Source organism: Octopus bimaculoides, chromosome 5 (assembly GCF_046866305.1).
Source record: "Octopus bimaculoides isolate indiv1 chromosome 5, ASM4686630v1, whole genome shotgun sequence".
NCBI classification, from domain to species: domain Eukaryota; kingdom Metazoa; phylum Mollusca; class Cephalopoda; order Octopoda; family Octopodidae; genus Octopus; species Octopus bimaculoides.
The window spans coordinates 93,997,593-94,019,517 of record NC_142932.1 but is presented as its reverse complement, the minus strand read 5'-3'; the positions used below and the strand labels follow the sequence as shown (position 1 = coordinate 94,019,517).

At 33.5% G+C, this 21,925-nt stretch overlaps 1 protein-coding gene across 5 annotated transcripts in view; it reads left to right on the top strand.

The window, feature by feature from the left end:
• Positions 1 to 16,964, top strand: part of LOC106876239 (transmembrane protein 117) — a 117,709-nt gene extending 100,745 nt beyond the window's left edge. For all 5 annotated transcript variants that reach the window (XM_089352662.1, XM_089352663.1, XM_089352658.1 and 2 more), the window contains 5 exons: positions 10,928 to 11,553; positions 12,792 to 13,027; positions 14,198 to 14,455; positions 15,656 to 15,776; positions 16,084 to 16,964. In XM_089352662.1, the coding sequence (XP_089208788.1) occupies positions 11,001 to 11,553; positions 12,792 to 13,027; positions 14,198 to 14,455; positions 15,656 to 15,776; positions 16,084 to 16,583 (1,668 nt within the window). In that variant the 5' untranslated portion in view covers positions 10,928 to 11,000 and the 3' untranslated portion in view covers positions 16,584 to 16,964. The remainder of the gene's footprint in view (positions 1 to 10,927; positions 11,554 to 12,791; positions 13,028 to 14,197; positions 14,456 to 15,655; positions 15,777 to 16,083) is intronic.
• The last annotated feature ends 4,961 nt before the right edge of the window (positions 16,965 to 21,925 follow it).

Genomic DNA, 21,925 nt, shown 5'->3' with positions numbered 1-21,925 from the left:
TCTAGCCTTGGGCCGACCAAAGCCTTGTAAGTGGATTTGGTAGACGGAAACTGAAAGAAGTCCGTCGTATATATGTATATGTATATATATATGTGTGTGTGTTTGTTTGTGTGTCTGTGTTTGTCCCCTCCAACATCGCTTGATAACCGATGCTGGTGTGTTTACATCCCCGTAACTTAACTGTTCAGCAAAAGAGTCCGATAGAGTAAGTACTAGGATTACAAAGAATAAATCCTGGGGTCGATTTGCTCAACTAAAGGCGGTGCTCCAGCATGGCCATAGTCAAATGACTGACACAAGTAAAAGATTAAAGAGAGCAAAGAGTATATACACACATGCACACACACACAATGGGCTTCTACACCATTTCTGTCTACCAAATTCAGTCACAAAGCATTAGTTGGCCTGGGCTACTGGGCTATGGTAGATGACACTTACCTAAGGTGCTGTGCAGTGGGACCAATGATTTCAAGGTGAGTTTCTTAACCACATGACCATACTAACATATATATATGAGAAACTAGCCAAGGTAACTAGATCAGAGAGTTTTTGTATAATTCTTGGAATTATTTGGTCAGACATCAATGAAATACAATTTGTGACTGTTTCCTCTCAATTTATGTTAATATGGAAAAACATAGGATGATGGTGTTGATGATGCCATCACCACCAATAATGAGTGACACTTGTGTCATTATTATGTATGTGTATATATGTAAGTATATATATATATATATATATATATATATATATGCAAATATGAAAATATATATGTGTATAAATAAGTATATATATATGTGTGTGTGTGTGTTTGTGTGTGTATATAAGTATATATGTGTGTGTAAGAAATAGGAAGTAGTTGGTACAATAATATATATTTTTTTTAAATGAATAGAAATTGCTTCTCTGATAATTTTTCCACTTTAATGATTAGATGTTTACAAAAGGTGGTGACTCTGATTGGAGTTTCTTGCTTGAAAGTAGCCTTCAAACTATTTAAAGACTGCTTTCAAGTGAGAAACTCCAATCAGTCACCACCTTGTGTAAACATCTAATTATTAAAGTGGAGAAATTATCAGTAAAGTCATTTTTTAAAGGATAGTGGCTGTGTGGTAAATAGCTTACTTACCAACTATAAGGTCCTACTGCATGGCACCTTGGGTAAGTGTCTTCTACTATAGCCTCAGGCCGACCAAAGCCTTGTGAGTGGATTTTGTAGACAAAAACTGAAAAAAGCCCATTGTATATATATATATATATATATATATATATATATATGTATGTGTGTTTGTGTGTCTGTGTTTGTCCCCTCACCATCGCCTGACAACCGATGTTCGGGTGTTTACGTCCCCGTAACTTAGCAGATCTGCAAAAGAGACCAATAGAATAAGTACTAGGCTTACAAAGAATAAGTCCTGGGGTCCATTTATTTGACTAAAGGTGGTGCTCCAGTATGGCCGCAGATAAATGACTAAAGCAAATAAAAGAATAAACGAATATATATATATGTAGAAGGTTGAAAAGAAACACATGAGTTGATATGTATAAGGAAAATAAGACAAGGTAGAAAATGCTAAAATATTTTTTTGCATGAAGAATATTTTAGTACCGATTTCAGTCTTTGCAACATTTTCAACTTAGAGTAAAACTAAAATGTTATTCATGATAAAATTATTTTAGCATTTTCTACCTTGTTTTATTTTCCTTACACACACACACACGCACGCACGCACGCACACACATTAGGTCATCCCATAAATAATGTGGTTTTTTTATACTTATTTTATTTTCAAAATTAATATGAACAAAGTCCTTTTTTAATCTAAAATATACTTTCCTTCATTTTCTACAACACTCTTCCATTTATCTGGTAGACTTGCAAGGACCCTCTTCCAAAATTCACTTGTCTGTGATAAAAACTCTTCTAGTACTGTTTTGACTTCATCTAAAAGTTTATATTTTTTCTGTCCAAATGATTTTGAAAACTGCAGAATAAATAATAATCAGATGGGTCAATGTCTGGCGAATATAGTGGGTGGGGCATCATTTCCCATTCAAACTGTTCCAGTCTTTGGAATGTCATCTTCACTATATGTGATCAAGCATTATCCTGATGGAAGAACACCTTTCATCTTGAAACCAAAGATGGTCGTTTTTCTTCTAGCACTGACTTAAATTGCTCAAGCTGCTCACAGTTGATCTCCTTTGTTATCATTTGGTTTGGGTTTAAAAGTTCAAAATGGACTAAACCTTTCATATCCCACCAAACAGATAACAACATCTAATGCGGATGAAGACCTTCTTTAGCCTGGAGTGCCACTGGTTCTCCTTTGCCTTCCCACTGTCTTTGACACTTGACATTTTTATAAAGAACCTATTTCTTGTCACCAGTCACTATTTGGTCCAAAAAAGGTTCATTCGTGAGACATGACAACAAAGAAGTACATGCATTCACTCTCTGTGCACGATTAGACTCAGAAAGTTTGTGAGGAACCAACTAACCCAATTTGCTGACTTTTCTGATGGCATGCAGATGTTAATGAATTGCTGAATGACCAAAACCAAGCTTCTCTGCTAGTTCCTCAACAACTATGAAGGGATTTTGTTCCACCATTGTTTGCAGGACATCCTCGTCAAGGTCTACAGATCTTCCAGGACAAAGGTCGTCTTCTAGGCTGTAGTTTCAGGCTTGGAATTTCTGGAACTACCATTGATACTGGCTTACTCTTATTGTCTGATCCTCATATACTGCATTAATATTCCTCGCACTTTCCATTGTTGCCTTTATTGAACTCATAAAGCAAAATATGCTGAATATGCTCCTTTGTCACTTCCATTATAGCTTTGAAAAGAATAACTGTTAAAATCGAACTGCACTCTTCAAAACTTGCACTAAGAATAAGGACAAGATAAAATTACTATCTACTTTTATAGCAAGTTGATGCAGGTATTTTATCCCATCCCCCTCCGACCTTTACTTCATGCAATTGAAAAACTGCATCATTTATGGGATGACCCTATATATATATAGATATACATATACACACGTAATTGTGTGTGTATATGTATATCTATCAACCTGCACACACACACACACACACACACACACACACACATACTATAGTGGAAGTGAGATGTAAATCTTTGATAAGTTCATATTGACATTCTTTATGACACTGTTCCCTTTGGGTTTTTTTATTATTATTCACTTCATATCAAGGACTTAACAATACATATTTTTATCATAACTTTCAGTTTTGAACATTAGATGTGGTAACAAAGCTTTCTTCTAAGCCCTAAAGGTTTTTAATGCCCTCCCTTTTCATTTCGAAATGTTTTAATTCAGTTGATATGTTCTGAAATGCATTGCAAAGTATGTTTTCCTGTGATTTCTACTCCTTTATTTCTAAAGTCACTTATATTGTTCACCATTCTTTGAAATCTTCAGTTGGTGAATATATCTTTACTGGACTATTTTCTAGTTTTTCTAATTTTAGGCATTTACAGCATACTATAAATATTCTTACTCATTCACTCAGCTTCCCTAACTGGCTGGTGATTACAAGTTGTTTTAGCTTTAAGCAAGTTTAATGAACTTCTAAGCGTATATGCTTCCAGATTGTATTTTAAAATGTATTTTGTTTTGAGATTATTGATGTTAGACATTAACTGCAAGTATAGCTTCAATTTTGTTAAAAAGATATTGCTTTAGACTGCTGTCAAAATTAGTCTTTCATTCAATTCTATTTTCAAATTACACTCATATTTGCCAAAAGTATTTTCTTTCAAATAGAGAATATAATTAAATTTTTAGTTTTGTTAACTTTACAGTTGCTGTATTCTCGAACAGAAATGTTGCACAGAAATGGCATGGTGCTTTTCCTTTCTTTTCTCTTTCCACAAAACCATTTTAAAGGATGAAATGTTAATTCTTAATTTTCTTTCTTTTTGAAATTCCCTCAAAAGCACAAGTAAATTAAATTTGTGATCGGAAAATAAGTCATATAGAAATATTGAAAAATAGGAAACAAAGTGTTAAAACATGTTAATATTTCAGTTCTGTATTTTGTTAGTAGAAGGCATATAGTTATAGCTACATAAGATCACTGAAGGATGCTAATTTTATCATTTGCCGTTCCTTAAAATATTTTTACTGTGCATTTTACTGAAACCTTTATTTTCAAAGTTTTGAAATTTTAAGATTAAATTCTATGGACTCATTCTAATTATTATCTCATTTTTTGAAAGAATACTTGACTAGTGATATTTCATTTACCTCAGATGTGGAGACACTGCAAAAATGTTATCATCCTTCCCCCAGGATAATTTGCAGATGATATTTAACATCTTATAGCACTTCTAGGTGGTGACAATTTGCAATAATACAAAACTGTTGGCTTCAATAATCACATTCAGCTGTCACTGGGTAATAAAGTTATTAACAGATAGAATTCATTTATTTTTTCCTATGATAATAATATATGGAATTGGCACCCGAAATACCATTATTTGGAAATAATTTATACAAATAAACTTCTTTTTTGTATAAATTTAGTTTTTTAACATTTTAATTTAAGAAGTTTCAACTTGCATACTTGATCCAAAGCAATTTAGGTGGTAGCTTCCCAGAAGGGTGTATAGCTGTGAAATCTGCATAACATACAACCATTGGAAAGCATGATAAATCTAATTAAATTCAAGGCTACTGTATGAAGTATGAGGGATAAAAGGGAAAGACAACATATTCATTTGTGTAAAAGTCTTAAAACAAAGAAGGCTCTTTGGCAGTGGTTTCCAGGGTTTTCTATGCCTCACACCCTTTGGGAATGTTTGATTAATTTTCATATTCTTACACAAGTAATATCATATAAGAAGATGAAAAATCAATTTTCTAATTTTTTTTAACTGAATTTTTTTACTAATTTTTTTTAACTAATTTTTTTTAACTGAACCACATACCAGTATTGTGGGTGAACAAACTGAACTTCAAAACTATAAAATATAAAAATATAAAAGTGCAAATACAAAATGAGCAATTATAAGAAAAAAAACCCAGTTAACAATGAAATCAATTACAAATGTGAACATAAAATTCAATTGCTTCTTTGTTTTATTTCTCATTCATGACTTTATTGAAAAGTAAAACTTTCTTGCTGATTGTGTCCACAGGTCTATGGGTTCAGGCAATCCCTAGATTCCCTTTGAGATCCAGATACATACAAAATATGTCATAACAATGACACAATCCTTGGTCATAATCCCTACAGATTTTAATCTACATATGTTGGTGTTAAGAAGGGTATCCAGCTGTAAAAACCCTACCAAAACAGACACAGTAGCCTGGGATAATCTTCTACCTGGACAGCTCCTGTCAAACTGTCCGACCATTACCTGTATGGACGGCGGACATTAAACAATGATGATGGTAATGGTGATGATGATGTAGAATAATAAAGTTCTTCAGGTGCATAACAGAGCAATTTTTTTTTTTTTAAGAGTTAATTTTATCCTGAAAAGCAGTTTCAATAGATATACATTTCCACTTGTTGTTATACCCCTGAAATACCATCTCATACCTGTAGGGTGTAGGTACTCAATGCTGGGGATCCTTGTTTTATAGGGTTGATCATTATTTAAGAAATAGCAGCTAAATATCCCTGAAATTACACCCTGTCATCTTAACAACAAAAGGATTTAGCTCTGGAGTGAATTGTAGTACTCATGGCTCTTTTTTTTTTAGAACCACAAAGACTGGTAGGGAAAGGGAAGAAGTCATTCCCAACTGAAGTATTTCTCTGGATGCATGCTATTGAGTGACCTCTACTAAAAGCACTCCAAGGACCAGATTGAATCTCTCTCTATCTCTCTCTCTCTCTCTCTCTCTCTCTCTCTCCCTCCTCTCCCCTCCATCCCTCCTCTCCCCCCTCTCTCTCTTATGCTATGCCAGTTGCTGTCAACAATTATGGACTAGGTCTGCTGGATCAGGACTGGACTAGGAATATTCAGCCTATAACCAAATTTCTGAGGCAAATAATTATACAGGATATGTGAACTGTGGTTTAAGTGAGTAGGAATTAAAATGTTGAATTAAAATGCTGAACATCATAACTAGTCACCTATCTGTCATTTCCATTTCAAACTCTCATCATCATCATCATCATCAGTTAACATATGCTTTCAATAGTGGCATGGGTTGGACGGTTTGAGTGAAAACTGGTAAGCTGGGGGCTGCACCAGGCTCCAATTTGATTTGGCAAGGTTTCTATGGGTGGATGCATTTCCTAACACCAACCACTCCAAGAGTGTAGTGGGTGCTTTTTTACATGCCAGTGGCATTGGCCATGACTATAGTCTCTCTTGGCTTGATAGGTCAACACAAGCACAGTATATTACCAAGGGTCTTGGTCACCTGTCACTGCCTTCATGAGGCCCAACTCTTAAATGGTGCTTTTTACATGCCACCAGCATGGGTGCCAGTCAGATGGCACTGGCATTCACCACAACTGCAATTTCACTCATTTCAACAGGCCTTCACGAGCATGGCATCGGCCATGACTATGATCTCATTCAGCTTGATGTCACTGCTTCCATGAGGCCCAACGCACGAATGGTGATTTTTACATGCCACTGACATGGGTACCAGTCAGATGGCACTAGCATCAGCCACAATTATGATTTCACTCAGTTTAGCTGGTCTTCATAAGCACAGTATATTGCCCAATGATTGAAGGGTGCTTTTAATGAGCCAGTTAAATGAAACTATCACTGGCCATGATTATGATCTCAAGCACAGCATATCTCCAAAGGTCTCGGTCACTTGTCATTGCCTCTGTGAGGCCCAACATTCAAAGATCGTGCTTCATCACCTCATCTCATGTCTTCCTGGGTCTACCTCTTCCAAAAGTACCCTCCACCATTAGAGTGTGACACTTCATACAGCTGTCCTCGTCCATTCTAACCACATGTCCATACCAGCGCAATCGTCTCTCTTGCACACCACATCTGGTACTTCTTATCACTAACTTTTCTCTCAGGACATTTACACTCTGTCGTGCATGCACGCTGACATTACACATCCAGCAGAGCATACTGGCTTCATTTCTTACAAGCCCACGTATATCCTCAGCAGTCACAGCCCATGTTTCACTGCCATGTAGCATGGCTGTTAACACTCAGGCATCGTACAGTCTGCCTTTTACTCTGAGCAAGAGGTCCTTTGTTACCAACAGAGGTAGATGCTCTCTGAACTTTGCCCAGGCAATTCTTATTCTAGCAGCTATGCTCTCAGAGCATCCACCCCTGTTACTGTCTTGGTCACCTAGATAATAGAAGCTATCGACTACTTATAGTCTCCCCCCCCCCCCGGAACGTGAGGGAATTTATTTTCTGTACATTTTTGGTGTTTATTGTACCTGTGCACCTTCCACACACAAAAGCTATCTTCCCTGTTAACTTTCCTTTGCTGTTGCTGCACTTCTTAAGTGTCCATAGCTTACACTAGGTACATCTTATGGAATTTCTACCTACGCCTTTTCTACAGATTGAGCAGGGCCATGTACCTGAAGGGATTTTTGATTTGTCTACCTTCCTACTTACTAAGACTTTGGTTTTTGCTAGGTTAACTCTAAGGCCCTTCAATTCTAGACCTTACTTCCACACCTGAAACTACTCTAGTTCTGGTAGTGATTCAGTTATAACAGCTCCATATATTAGTTTCAAATTTTGGCACAAGACTAGAAATTTCAGGGGAGGGGATAAGATAATTACGTTGACCCCAGTGTTCAAGTGGTATTTACTTTATCGATCTCAAAAGGATGAAAGACAAACTTGACCTTGGTGGTCAAAACATAAAGATGGATGAAATGCCACTAAGCATTTTAACTGGTATGCTAATGATTCTGCCAGCTCACCATTTTTCTACTTCTGTATATTATTAACTTGAGAACCACTTAATAAACAATAACATCATAACTAAAAAGTATATAAAAACATTATTTTACTTCAAAAATATACTGTAGTCTGCAGTAGATTTTACTTTAAAAATCTACTGTATTTTTTTTTTAATGCAGTATAACTCTTATGCTTTTTTTTTCCTGTTTTTCCCTCATCAAATGTTCTCATAAATCCCATTCTCACAGAAGCTTCAGAGCAGTTACCAACTTCAAACTAATATTCTGAATCATTTTCATTATTACAATATAATTAGGATCAATAAGTGTGGTGTAATTAGGAGATTTCAGACTACACTACAAACTTATTCATTGTTCAGTGGGTGGGTGTTATATAACATTTCATTTAAATATGTTTAAAATAATAACATCATTGTTACTCTGAAGTTATATTTGTGTCTAGCTCCATGTTATATGAACACTTTTTTGTCTTTTGAGGATGCAATACCCTTCACTAGATATATCTAGCAAAAATGTGCATGGATTACAATTAGCTCTTGGTTACTTTTACTGTATCTACATGAGTGAAATTCACTTTGGTAGTTGACTATTTATTCTGAATCAATGTGACTTTGGTTGTTGAACCATGATTACTTTTAATCTCTGCTCTATCTCCCATTAGTGGAATGCACATATTAGATGCAAAGAAGATTTTTTTGTACATTTTTTTAGGTAAAATTGCATCCAGTAGCTATCTTGAGTGTTTTATTGAGTGTTATGTTTTTCGCAATGTGTTATTAAATCCCTAAGATGCTGCCCAAATGCCCTACACCTTCAAAGGTTTCTGACAGTGAACCTAAGCACCAGAAAAAGGTTATTATGCTCCATGAGAAGGTACAGCCATTGCATATGTTCTGAGAAGGTAAAAGTTATGCTGCAGTAGGTTGTTGTTATGGTGTCAACGAAAGCACCATATGCTACATAAAGAAGAATGAGGTAGCAATCAGGACTACCATAGCAGTAAGTTTCTGTGAAAGTGGCAAAAAGATAATGACAGTGAGAAATAAGGATGGAATCTTCCTTGGCTCTGTGGATCAGTGACTGTAAGAAGTAAAACATCCCCTTGAGTGGAAACATCATCTGCAAAAAAACAAAGATTATACCAGCAGTTTGACAGGGGAGATGGAGCAGAAGGCACCGAAGAACTACAACCCAGGCCATTGGCAGCACCAGAGCCTGAAAATTTTCAACCCAGCAAGGGATGGGTTGACCATTTCCAGAAACAGTTTAAAATAAAGTGTTTCTCTGCATGGAGAGACAGCATCATCTGACAAAGAAGCTGCTGTGAAGTACCTTGAGGCCTTTAGGCAGATCATCAAGGACAAGGGATACAAGCCGGAATGGGTTTTCAATATGGACGAGACTGATTTGTTCTAGAAGAAGATGCCTTCCAGAACATACACCATGAAGGACAAAGCCAGAGCCCTAGGATTTAAGGCACAGAAGGACAGAGTGATGCTAATTATGTATGGCAATGCCACTGGCTTCATGATGAAACCAGAATTTATCTACAAGTCTACAAGCCTGAGGGCCTTCAAAAATAAGAATAAAATCTTGTTGCCTGTCCACTGGATGCACAACCCCAAGGCCTGGATTACCAAAAGTCTAACCTTGAATTGGTTCCCTCAATGCTTCATCCCTCAAGCCAAGGAATACCTCCAAAACGTATGCATGGAATTCAAGCTGTTGTTTGTTATAGATAATACTGGTGATCACTATTTGGATTTGAATTATGAGGGAGTCCAAGTCCAGTTCCTCCTTGCCAACACTACCTCCCTTATCCAGCCGATGGATCAAGGTGTGATCTGTGTCTTCAAGGCACTCAGAACTCTCTCCAACACCTTGTGGACACGATAGATTTGGATGAGAATTTCAAGTTAAAAGGAGTACTTGCATAATTCCATGATCGCAACATACCTGTCAGTAATCCACACTGCTCTTAAAGACATGAAAAAAGAAACCCTCATCATATGCTGGAAGAAGGTGTGGCTAGGACTATGAGGGCTTCTCACCTAAAGATATTCAGCACACGGCTGTCAGCAATGTGGTGAAACTGGCAAAGGTACTTGGTGGCAAAGGTTTTGATGACATCATGCAAAATGTGGTCAACGACCTCATTGATGCCCACTCAAAAACCCTAACAGATGAAGATTTGTTGGAGTTAACAAAGTCTGCCAGTGAAGGAAAGGAGGAAGCAACAGATCCAGAAGAAGAGGAGAATGAGGTGGGCCTGGCAATCAAATGTCTGTCCGACCTTTTAAGGAGAGCAAAGGGAATGCAAGGGAAGGCAGAAGCATGGGATCCCTATATGGTTCAGTCTCTCCAATTTAAAAATGCTATCGATGCTGCCATGCAGACATATAAAACTCTCCTCACCACCATGAAGAAACAACGACAGCAACTTCCTATCACAATATTCCTCAAGCCCACCAAGAAAGCCTTGCACGAAGATATGACATCCTCTAAAACACCTGAAGAAGAGGTGTCACCTGAAGGGCTTTAAATCTTTGCTGTGCAGTCATTACCTTCATTATTTTCATCATCATCATCTTAAATCAATATCATTCATTATTGGTGAGTAACTGTACATTTTACTTTATTTTTTATTAAATTATTATTAAATACTATGTGTATATATATATATATATATATATATATATATATATACATACATATACACATATATAATATTTGACATTATATTTTGACATTTATAGACATTTTTATGGACTATGTCCAATATTTGTGGTTTTTCACTATTTGTGGGTGCTCTAGGAATGTAATCTCTGTGAATACCAGGGGACTTCTATATATATATATATATATATATATATATATATATATATACACACACACACACACATACATATACATACATACATACATGTATATGAATATATGTAAAAGATATGCGTATATATATGCACATAAATCTCCTCTTTTTAAAAAAAATTTTATTTTATATTAATATTTTGCAGGAAATTGCCAGATAGATTATAATGCTTTACGGTTTTGTCGTGTGAAAATGTCTGCAATGTAGGTGCTACCTTGATGATTATGGAACATTCAATTGACATGGAATCGGAAAATTGTAATGGCTATCAAGAACTTAATGAAATTGTGTTAAATGATACCAGTGTAGAAGAAAAAAGCAATGTCCCAGTCAGTGAATTAGTAAATAATGGGGATGCTGGTACCAATATATCTGCTGGGAGAGTGTTGTTGGCTGAAGATTCCACAGACATTGGCGATACCTCAAGAGTTTCAACACCTGCAGTCTCCACACAAGATCCTGACCAAACAGATGCTGCCAGTGTCTACTCTTTATTTATGGAAAGAGATGCACGTTATTTTTTCCAACATCCCTACAGTCGGTTGGCTGTTGCATACCTGGTGGTCATTGCTAACTTTCTTGTTTATGCTGAGGATCCAGTTGCTCACAGTGTCAAAGAGAGTCATGTGCCAGTTATAGGAAATGATTTTTCATTTCTCTTCACAAAATATCCAAGGAACAGGTTGACAAAGCTCAAGTTTATTTTATGGATGTGTGGGATCATTTCCGGACTTGTTCTGGGAAAACTTTTATTTCATGAAATGTTATTTAGTAAGTAACAATGCTTTTGCAATCATACATAATATTTTACATATTTTTGTGTGTTTGTGTGTGTAATACATATTACATAACAGTTATATATGTATATATTGGATATCTGAGGTGAAAGTTTGTGTCTGATGTGGCAATGTTTGTTGGTTTCATAACCCAAGTTGTTTGTTGGGATATATTGGTTGCTAATGAAAAACATCTAAAAATTCAATGGATAAAGAAGTGACTGTAGTTTCCTGGGCTACAGGAGTGTCTCAAATAAGTATTATTAAATTGATGTAAATAAAGAAACCTCCATTAGTTTTTGCAATGCTGCTGCATTCTACAGTGAACTGTACCACTCTGTGATACCTATTTAGAGCTAAGTAAAATAGCTGTTGTGAGTTAATCATTTTAGTTATGAACAAATGCATTCTTGTATTATAGACAAAATACACCCTCGCTGTTTGTGGTGAAAAACAGTTTGCAAATTTGATGAGAATGAAGAATTAGTGTTAGTTAAAAAGTTGTAGTAAAATAAGAATGATTAATATATGAAAGGAAGCCATGAGATTAGATCTTTGGATATTGGTCAAGATAATGAAAGAGATGATTAATGGCAATATGATATATGCCAGCATGGGAAAATATTTATCTATAAATATATATTTATAGGCGCAGGAGTGGCTGTGTGGTAAGTAGCTTGCTTACCAACCACATGGTTCTGGGTTCAGTCCCACTGCGTGGCACCTTGGGCAAGTGTCTTCTACTATAGCCTCGGGCCGACCAAAGCCTTGTGAGTGGATTTGGTAGACGGAAACTGAAAGAAGCCTGTCGTATATATGTATATATATATGTGTATGTTTGTGTGTCTGTGTTTGTCCCCCTAGCATTGCTTGACAACCGATGCTGGTGTGTTTACGTCCTCGTAACTTAGTGGTTCGGCAAAAAGAGACTGATAGAATAAGTACTAGGCTTACAAAGAATAAGTCCTGGGGTCGATTTGCTCGACTGAAGGCGGTGCCCCAGCATGGCCGCAGTCAAATGACTGAAACAAGTAAAAGAGTAAAAGAGAGTTATATGTGTGTATACATATGCATATATATATATGTCTGTGTATGCATATATGCATGCACGTGTGTGTGTGTGTGATGATGATCATATATTGAGTTTGAATATGTTTCTCTAAATAACTCTACTGTATACATTCATATATTATATATATTGTTTTTTGTTTTGTTTTGTTTTTTTAAAACTAGAACGCTATTTTAAACTGAAGATGTTTCAAAAGTCACATGGTTCTTGGATGACTATGTTTATGACAGTATTAGTGTGTTTGCTTATCTTTTCCTACATTTACAATGGTTGCCTTTACATTGCTGGAGAGGAGGCCCAAGAATATATCATCACAACAGCAATGGGTATTACCAACGGCTTCTTTATGAAAGGAGCTGCCTGTGGGACCTGGTGTGGTGACTTCTTCACTGCTTGGATGGTATACTTCCATTTTTCTTTATCAATTTGATTTTTTTTTCTTAAATAAAAAAAAAAAATTTACTTTCTTTTTGGTTACTAATGTTGTTTGCTGTCTCTATGTATAATCAGTGGCTTTAAAATTCAAATATTATCCATAGCTTTTCTATAATTTGAAAAACATTGATTATTTTATTTATTCATTCATTACTATTGTTCTCTCTCTCTCTCTCTCTCTCTCTCTCTCTCTCTCTCTCTCCCTCCCTTTCTCTCTCTCTCTCTTTCTCTCTCTCTCTTTCTCTCCCTCTCTCCTTCTCTCCCTCCCATCTTCTTTCCCTCTCTCCCTCTCTTCATGTGCACATGTGAAAAGGTTTCTGCTTTTCTGAACTAACAAACTGTATATCAACTTTACAAACCAAGTCCACTTAACTTTTCCTCTTCTAGTCATTCCCATTGTATCTCCGTTCCTAAGCACAATGTTCAAACTTCCTACCCAGAACTGCAGTTTTCCCTGTAGCTTCCTACTTGCCTATGTTTTCCTTCAGTTTTCTGAAAGCATCAATTTCAACATTATGGTATTATCCCATACATTGAACAAAGCTCATCATCTTTTGACTAAAAAATAAAAATATCTCTTAACATTTATATTATTCTAAATAACTTAGCTTTTGCTATATTGCTACACTTAGGGATGGACATTTCGTTATCCTTATATTTATCGTCTATTCTTTACTTTGACCATTCTTCCACTTCACTAACACTCATTACCATTTCCTTCTCCTCCTCCTTTATTCTTCACTGTTATAATAATTTTCCTACACTCTCGATTCTTCTAATCTATTTATCCTGCACAATCAATTTGTATTTCATCTCTCCTCACCAAAGAATTCTGCTCAAATTTTAGTCTTCTTTTCTTCCTTAGAATCATGAAAAGTAATTTATTCTCTCTCCTCTATTAATAATTGATAATTAAAAATAGAAATACTAAAACATAAATTTAAATTATTCAAAAATCTACTATACCCCATAGCATCATTGTTTAAAGCCATGTGGCTCATATATTCTCTAACCTATGTAGTTTTGATTTAAGGTTTACCAAGAGTCCAGTGTAAAGCATTAAATTAGTATTTACTAAATTTTTTTCAAAAATAAATGACTTTAATTGTATTGTTTATTCTACTATTCTTATCAGGTAACAGACATTATGTTACAGGAGAAACTCTACCCACACTGGGCCCACAACATCAGGAAATGGTGGAAAGAAGGCTTTCATCGCATTGTACTATTTTGGACATCAATGAGTGCTACTACATTCATAGTTGTGTTTATTATAGCTACAGATTACATCAACTGGGATCGTCTGAACCATGGATTTCTTCCATCAAATGAACTCACTCGATCCTTTGGTGCTTCTTTTATTTTAGTTATGGATATTATCATTGTTACACAGGTTTGTTAACGTTTTGTTTTGAACTTAAATAGTTACTTCTTATAAGACAGCGAGTCACTTTGAACAATTCAACAATGGATTAAATGCTGCAAAACACTTACTTTCAACCTTCTATATTCTGTATTCAAATTTTGTAGTAGCCGACTTTGTTTTTCATCTTACTAGTGTAGATAGAATAGTTCCTTAGCTCAATGGTTAGAGTGTCAATTTCAATAAACAATTTCATATCAAATCATTTGCAAAACAAGTACAAATCAGGAACATTTCTTCTAACAATTTCAAAAATTTCAAAATCAACACCATTATCAATCATAACAAATAAGTAGTTTATATATACATTCTTTAATCAAAGCTAACCAAATGTTTTAGAAAGCAATGAATTATTTAAAAAACAATACAATGGGCTTTTTTCTCCTTTAACCGGTAACCTTAAAAATAGGTATCAGTTATCAATCAAGGAAGTTTGTCAAATCAAAGATAACCTCTAATTCAAAATTGGATTTAATAATTATTGGAAGAATAATAAATTTTAAAATGCTTCTTAAATATAGGTTGCTAATATGAATGCTTGTACATGCCTAAGTATATATATATACACAGGTACATATTCACATATGCATGTTTGTTTTTATGTTTGCTTTTCTTGAGAAAAGAATTCAATCAGGTCACTTAATAAAAAATTAATCTTTACAAATGAGCTGTATTTTATAGACTTTATCTAGCTACTGTAAACAACCTACACTGTAAAGAATGAGACATCACCTATTAAGTTTTAAATATAGGTTGCTGATATGAATGCATGTACCTACACAAACACACATGTACACATACACAACATGTGAGTGTTTTTTTCTTGACACTTTAAATTCTTCTTTGTAGTATTCAGTCAGGTCATCTTTGTTTTCAGTCAAGATATTCCAGGGATTTGTGAACATATATGAATCATCATTGACATTTCATCATTTAATGCTTGTTTTCCATGCTGGCATGGGTTGGATGGTTTGACAGGAGCTGGCAAGCTGCAAGGCTGTGATGAGTTCTAGTGTTAGCTTTGGCATGGTTTCTATAGCAGAATACCTTTCCTAATGCCAACTACATTATATTGCATACCTGGTGCCTTTTTCATGTCACTGGTATTATTCCCTCAGTTCTATATAACTTGTAAATTTCTCTTTTCTCTTCTTTTCCTTTTTTATTTAGGACTGGGATTTTCCCCACTTCATAAATAACTTGGAAATCAAACTTCCTGGAATGAATCGGCCTGAGTTTAGATTCTATGCTCCCAAATTCATAAGTGAAAATTGGCACATCCATATCACTGGTAATTCAGTCTGTTTTTTTGCTATTCCATTAATTCCAGGCAATTTTATAAAAATGTATCCATGATTGTTTTATATATCTTACCAGGATAGAACTGGATGTTTTTCTCTTCAAGTGAGAATCATAAGTTTATTATACTAATACCCAAACACAGTGAGTTATTTCATCTAACTTCACTTACAGTATAAATCAGCAAATCAGAACACATACATATTTTCGTATTTCTGTAATGTTAATTTATGTTTAAAAAAAGTTTTCCTTTTTTATCCTTTGGGATTTTTTTTTATTGATTTATGTATCTGTTCCAGGCAAATGGTTCAACTATGGAATTCTCTTTTGTGTTATCATACTTGATTTGAATATGTGGAAAAATCAACTGTTTTACAAGCCGTATGACTATGGTCAATATGTTGGTGCTGATAACCGTATCTACACAGTACTCTCTACAGAACAGCTTGGTATCCACAATGAATCAATGGTATCATTTGAATGGCGAAACAGCACAATAAACCCGGAAACTAATAAGACTTTTGTGATGGAGGATCCCGTCATGAATTCAAGATTTATGAATTACTCTATGGCAACCAAGAGTATTGCTTTTATTCCATGCCTCTTGGCTTTTGTGGCACTTGGTGTGACTGTCAGTGTTTTTGGGCGCTTCAAACCTACCAAAGAAGATCCTTATGCTGGAAGATTGAAAAAAAGAAAACGGAAGCGTTTCTCATTTTTCAGAAAAAGCAAAAGAACTTCACCAGAATCAGATACAACATTTGTGGTATTTAAAGGAATTTCTAAAACTGAAGTTTAAACCAGCGATGGAAATACATGTGTAGTGACATAAGTATGCACATAAAATTATATCCAGGATTTATGTTCAGCTGTGGCAGGAGTTTGTAAGGGATGACTTGAAACCCATGCATTTAATTGATAAATTCTGAATAATGATAAGTAACTAATAAGTATGTCCCTTAATATAAAAAATAACATAAAAAATCATACAAACTTGGAAATTGAGAAGTATTTATATATGCTATATACCTATGTAGCTTACATCTATTTCTATCACTGGTTTAATTGTTTAATTATTCTATTCAATCAATTTGGGGCTGCTCAAAATAAATAACTACAACTGAGTTGTAACAGTTCTTCTGAACTAAACTCAAGTTTTGTGCCATTCAAAAAGCAAAAATATTCAAAAGTGAAATATAAATGTTTGCTATTTCTTTTGACCCACCCATATATAATTAAATAAGGTTTAAACTGAAATTTAAAAACACACGACAGAAAAAGTGTGTAAAAGAAAAAGTGTCTTTGATTTATTCCTACCAAATTTCTAAAATATACGGTTTCAATTAAAATAAAACGATTTCTCTGAAATCATAACTTTATAAGATATATATATATATATATAAGATCGTGTGCTTATATATAACCTATGATTAAAGGTAATTATGTTTATATACATGCCAATATATATGTATAAATACATAAATGCACAGGCACATAATACACACACATATGTATATATACATACATACATACATACATACATACATACATACATACATATATATATATATATTCTCTTTTTCAAAGAACATAATTTATAGGGTTATATCATTAACATATCTATGGAGAAGACATCAGTCAGTGTCAGACTTGTATCTAACTCTTTCAGTTCTTTCATGATATATATCCCATGAATATATTGAAAAGGGTAGGTTAATAGCACAAAGCCTTGTCACAAAGTCACAGATACTTCAAACCAATTTGTCAGCTGACCAACTAAGACCATATGATACTCACTATTGTTCTACACCACCTCAATAATTCACACTATGTTTGAATCCACAACTATTGCTGCCAACATTGTCTGTAAAGCCTTCTACTAGATCATATCAAAGGCAGCTTTAAAGTTGATGAAACTAAAGTGTAAGGCTTACTTGTTGTCTCTTTTTGCTTTAATGAATTGAAAAATATCTACAAAACAGGCAAAATGTGTAAAGTAAATGGCATAAAGTCCAGCATCCTGCTATCTAGCAAAGACATTATCTCACCAGATGGTTCTGGAGTTGAACACATCTCAGAGTTTTTGTTCTTTGGCAGAACAGTACCTAATAGATTTGAAACCATGAAGAGATGGAACTCATTAGTATCTACGGTATTTGGTTGAGGGGAAGAAAATTTGCTGAGATAAGATGCAGATCGAGTTTGTACCTGGATAGGTTACCATTGTTGCCATCTTCCTAATGAGACATCTAGTAAAGATTTTAGCAAAGAGCACTGTAGCTTGGCTATGAAAAAAAGTTGGGTTAGAAGAATGGTTGTGAGAACCTTTCATACCATTGACAGAAAGACTGTTGACAAAGTGAGAGTAAGCAACAAATTCAGTGAAGGATGTAGCATACAAGGGTTCAATTCTCACCCTTGTTAGTGTTCTTCAGATTATTTCAGAGGTGCATAAGTTTAACTGTTTGTATGGCAATAACATAATCCTCAAAGTTGAATCTATTCAAAGAATCGGGAAAGAAATTCCAAATGTAAAAGCAAAACTTAAAGTATTTTAAAGCAAATTTAGCAAAGACAAAGGTTTTAGTTGGCAGGAAAAAAGACAAGATTTTATCATCATCTAAGAAGTGGGTATATACAGGAAAGGAGAAGACAGAAATGGCATACTGTGCTCTCAGTTGAAATTATTGGTATTACAAGCTGACTAATGCGTTCTCCCTGGAATTTCAGTTTGTATGAAATGGTTTCTTTTCAGGAAAACTACCCATTTCTAAACACTCAGTTAGCCTTTGTTCACAGGAGTGCTGACCGAGATAACCACTTGTATTTCTGAAACTCCTTTCATATATATGTGTGTGTATGTAAGTATATACACATACACACACACATACTCATATATATATATATATATATATATATATATATATATATATATATGTAAGCACACATACACACAACCATACACTTATATATCGACATATACAAATATGTACCTACATGTATGTATGTATATATATATGTATGTATAAATTTGTAACCAAACCCAAAGGCTGTTAAATTTCAGAGAAAAGTGACCACATAGGTCTTTTTATCATACATATATATATATATATATATATTTATATATATCATATATATATATGCATATACACACACACACACAACCACACATATGCACATATCTATATGTACATATAGATATGTGTGTTTATATAAATTATATAAATTTGAATCAATTCATTGCTTGCTCATTACAGAAAGAAAGAAAAGGAAAGAAAGAAAGAAAAAAAGACACAAAACAGCCACAAATTTCTTAGCTGTTCTGTAAAAGCTTAAATTTTATATTTTTTCTTTAACTAAACTTTAGTTTTATATACATACACTCTTTCTTGTATTCCAATTTCCCAAATAATCAGGGATTTTATCTGTAAAGATTTCAAGCCCCTATCTCTCTCTCTTTCTCATCTATTACCTTTCTCATACTACTACTACTACTACTACTACTACTACTACTACTACTACTACAGACAATGACAGTTGACATGAAAATAAAGTTAACAATTGCAGCATAGATACATGTGCGTGTGTGTGTGTTTGTGTGTATATGTATGTGTATATATGTATGTCTGCATCTATGTATATAATGTGTGTTTGCATTTATATATATATATATATACACACACATTTATAGATGTATTTATGTTGGGATGTATGGATGTATTTATGTATGTATATATCTATATATGTATGTGTGTGTGTGTACTTTTATATTTATGTATGTGTGTGCATGTGTGTGTGTATTTAATGTATCAATATAATATATGGATTTATATAATCCAGAGGTAATTACAAAAAAGCTCCATCATTGGACCCAGCTACATACCACATGGTAAACTAATATGTAGGTAGAGTCCTTTGCAGTTGAAATCTAGTAAATCCAAGCATTGAAAATTATTTCATGAGAATTATACAGAATATAAAGAAAGTCAGGAGGTAAGAGTTGAATATGTTTATTTCACCAGCTAATATCCATAGGATGACAGCCATTTTGCAGCCAACATCATACAAAAATTACCTATTTTAGTGTATGACACATTATTTTACATATGTACACCAATATGTTGCTATAAATTGCATTGTACCATTCTACATTTTACAAAACTATACAGATATAGAAAGCTAGCTCAGCCTGAAGAACTAGCCTTCTATAGCCGCATAGTTTTTGCAAAATGTTGAATAGTATTCTACAATTTATTGCAGACACACTAGTGCAGACATGTAAAATACTATGAATATCAACTGGTGAAATAAATATATTGATCTCATACCTCCTGACTTTCTTTAAATTATGTGTGTGTGTGTGTGTGTGTGTGTGTATATATATAGGATAATAAAACAAATGGTTTACACCTGGTAGCTTACTGGTAAAACACAGTCACTTTCACAGCTGTGATTAATAAATTCTTGTATATTCCATCTTCCGTCTTTCATTTGTCATATATATATATGTGTGTATATATTTATATATATATATATATATATATATATATATATATATATAAAACTATATATATATATATATATATATATATATATATATATATATATATATATATATCAATTTAAATAAGAGCCATAACGCAATCCTATAATAATAAAACTTGTTTATTATCCTATGCACATTTCAATGCAAGATCCCGACTCACTCTTGTCTGAGATAAGAAAATGGGGCCTTGCATATATATATATATATATGTGTATATATATTTATGTATATGTATATACATATGTATATATATATATTTATGTATATGTATATACATATATATGTGTATATATATATATATATATATATATATATGTATATATGTGTATATATATGTATATGTATATACATATGTATATATGTGTGTGTGTGTGTGTGTGTAAAAAGGTTGAATTAGATTCATTCTTTAATTTGGAGGTTTCCAAAAAAGATTTCTAATATTGATTCTTCATATTTTGCTAGTAGTTTACAGGCGTAAATTTGTGAATATGAAAATAATACTTGTATATGGTGTCTTGTGAATTTATGGAAAGAAATCCCATAAAACTCACCAATTTCGTTAAAAATGGGGAAGAGAAGATGTTAAAATATATAAGAGAATTTTAATTCATGCAGACGATCGTTTCGTACAGCGATATAAAAATCATGCAAATTCATGGTTGAATTGAATTAATTAAATTAATTAAATCAATTTGATTAATTCAATTCAACCATGAATTTGCATGATTTTTATATTGCTGCACGAAACGATCATCTGCATGAATTAAAATTCTCTTATATATTTTAACATCTCTTCCCCATTTTTAACAAAATTGGTGAGTTTTATGGGATTTCTTTCCATAAATTCACAACACATCATATATATATATATGAGTGTGTGTGCATGTATGTATATATATGTATATAAATATTTATGTGTCTGTGTGTATATATATATATATATGTGTGTGTGTGTGTGCGTGTGTATGTATGTATGTATAACTATGAATATAAGTATATGTGTATATATTTGTGCATGTGTATGTATATCTATGTATATATGTATATTTGTCTATATTTATACATATATATTTATATATATATATATATATGTATATATATATATATATATATATATATATATATATATATAGAGAGAGAGAGAGAGAGAGAGAGAGAGAGAGAGAGAGAAGAAGAAACCATTGGATGTATGAATAATTTATTTGTATGTTATAAAATGATGAAAAATTGTTTTAAAAGACATAACAGTACAAATAAATTGATTACAAGTTGTAAAACTCAAAAAAATAAAATAAAGGAACCTGCATATATGTTTCAGTCGTCACTTAGTTGATCAGAATTTCCAAACATTTGGTTAAATGCTAAGAAAGGTATCATGTTCTAGCTATATGGTGGTAGGTCGTCTTCAGGGTCAATTCAGAGCTCAAGGAACCTAGGTAATCATTCTTTTGAAGGATGCATACAGAGTATTAGTGGGTTAAAAAAAGTTGAAAGCTATAATAAGTATATTTAATTCATAGGTTTTATATATTCCTGAATATACAATATATTATAAATTAGAAAACAATAAATAGGTAAATAAAATACGAATAAAA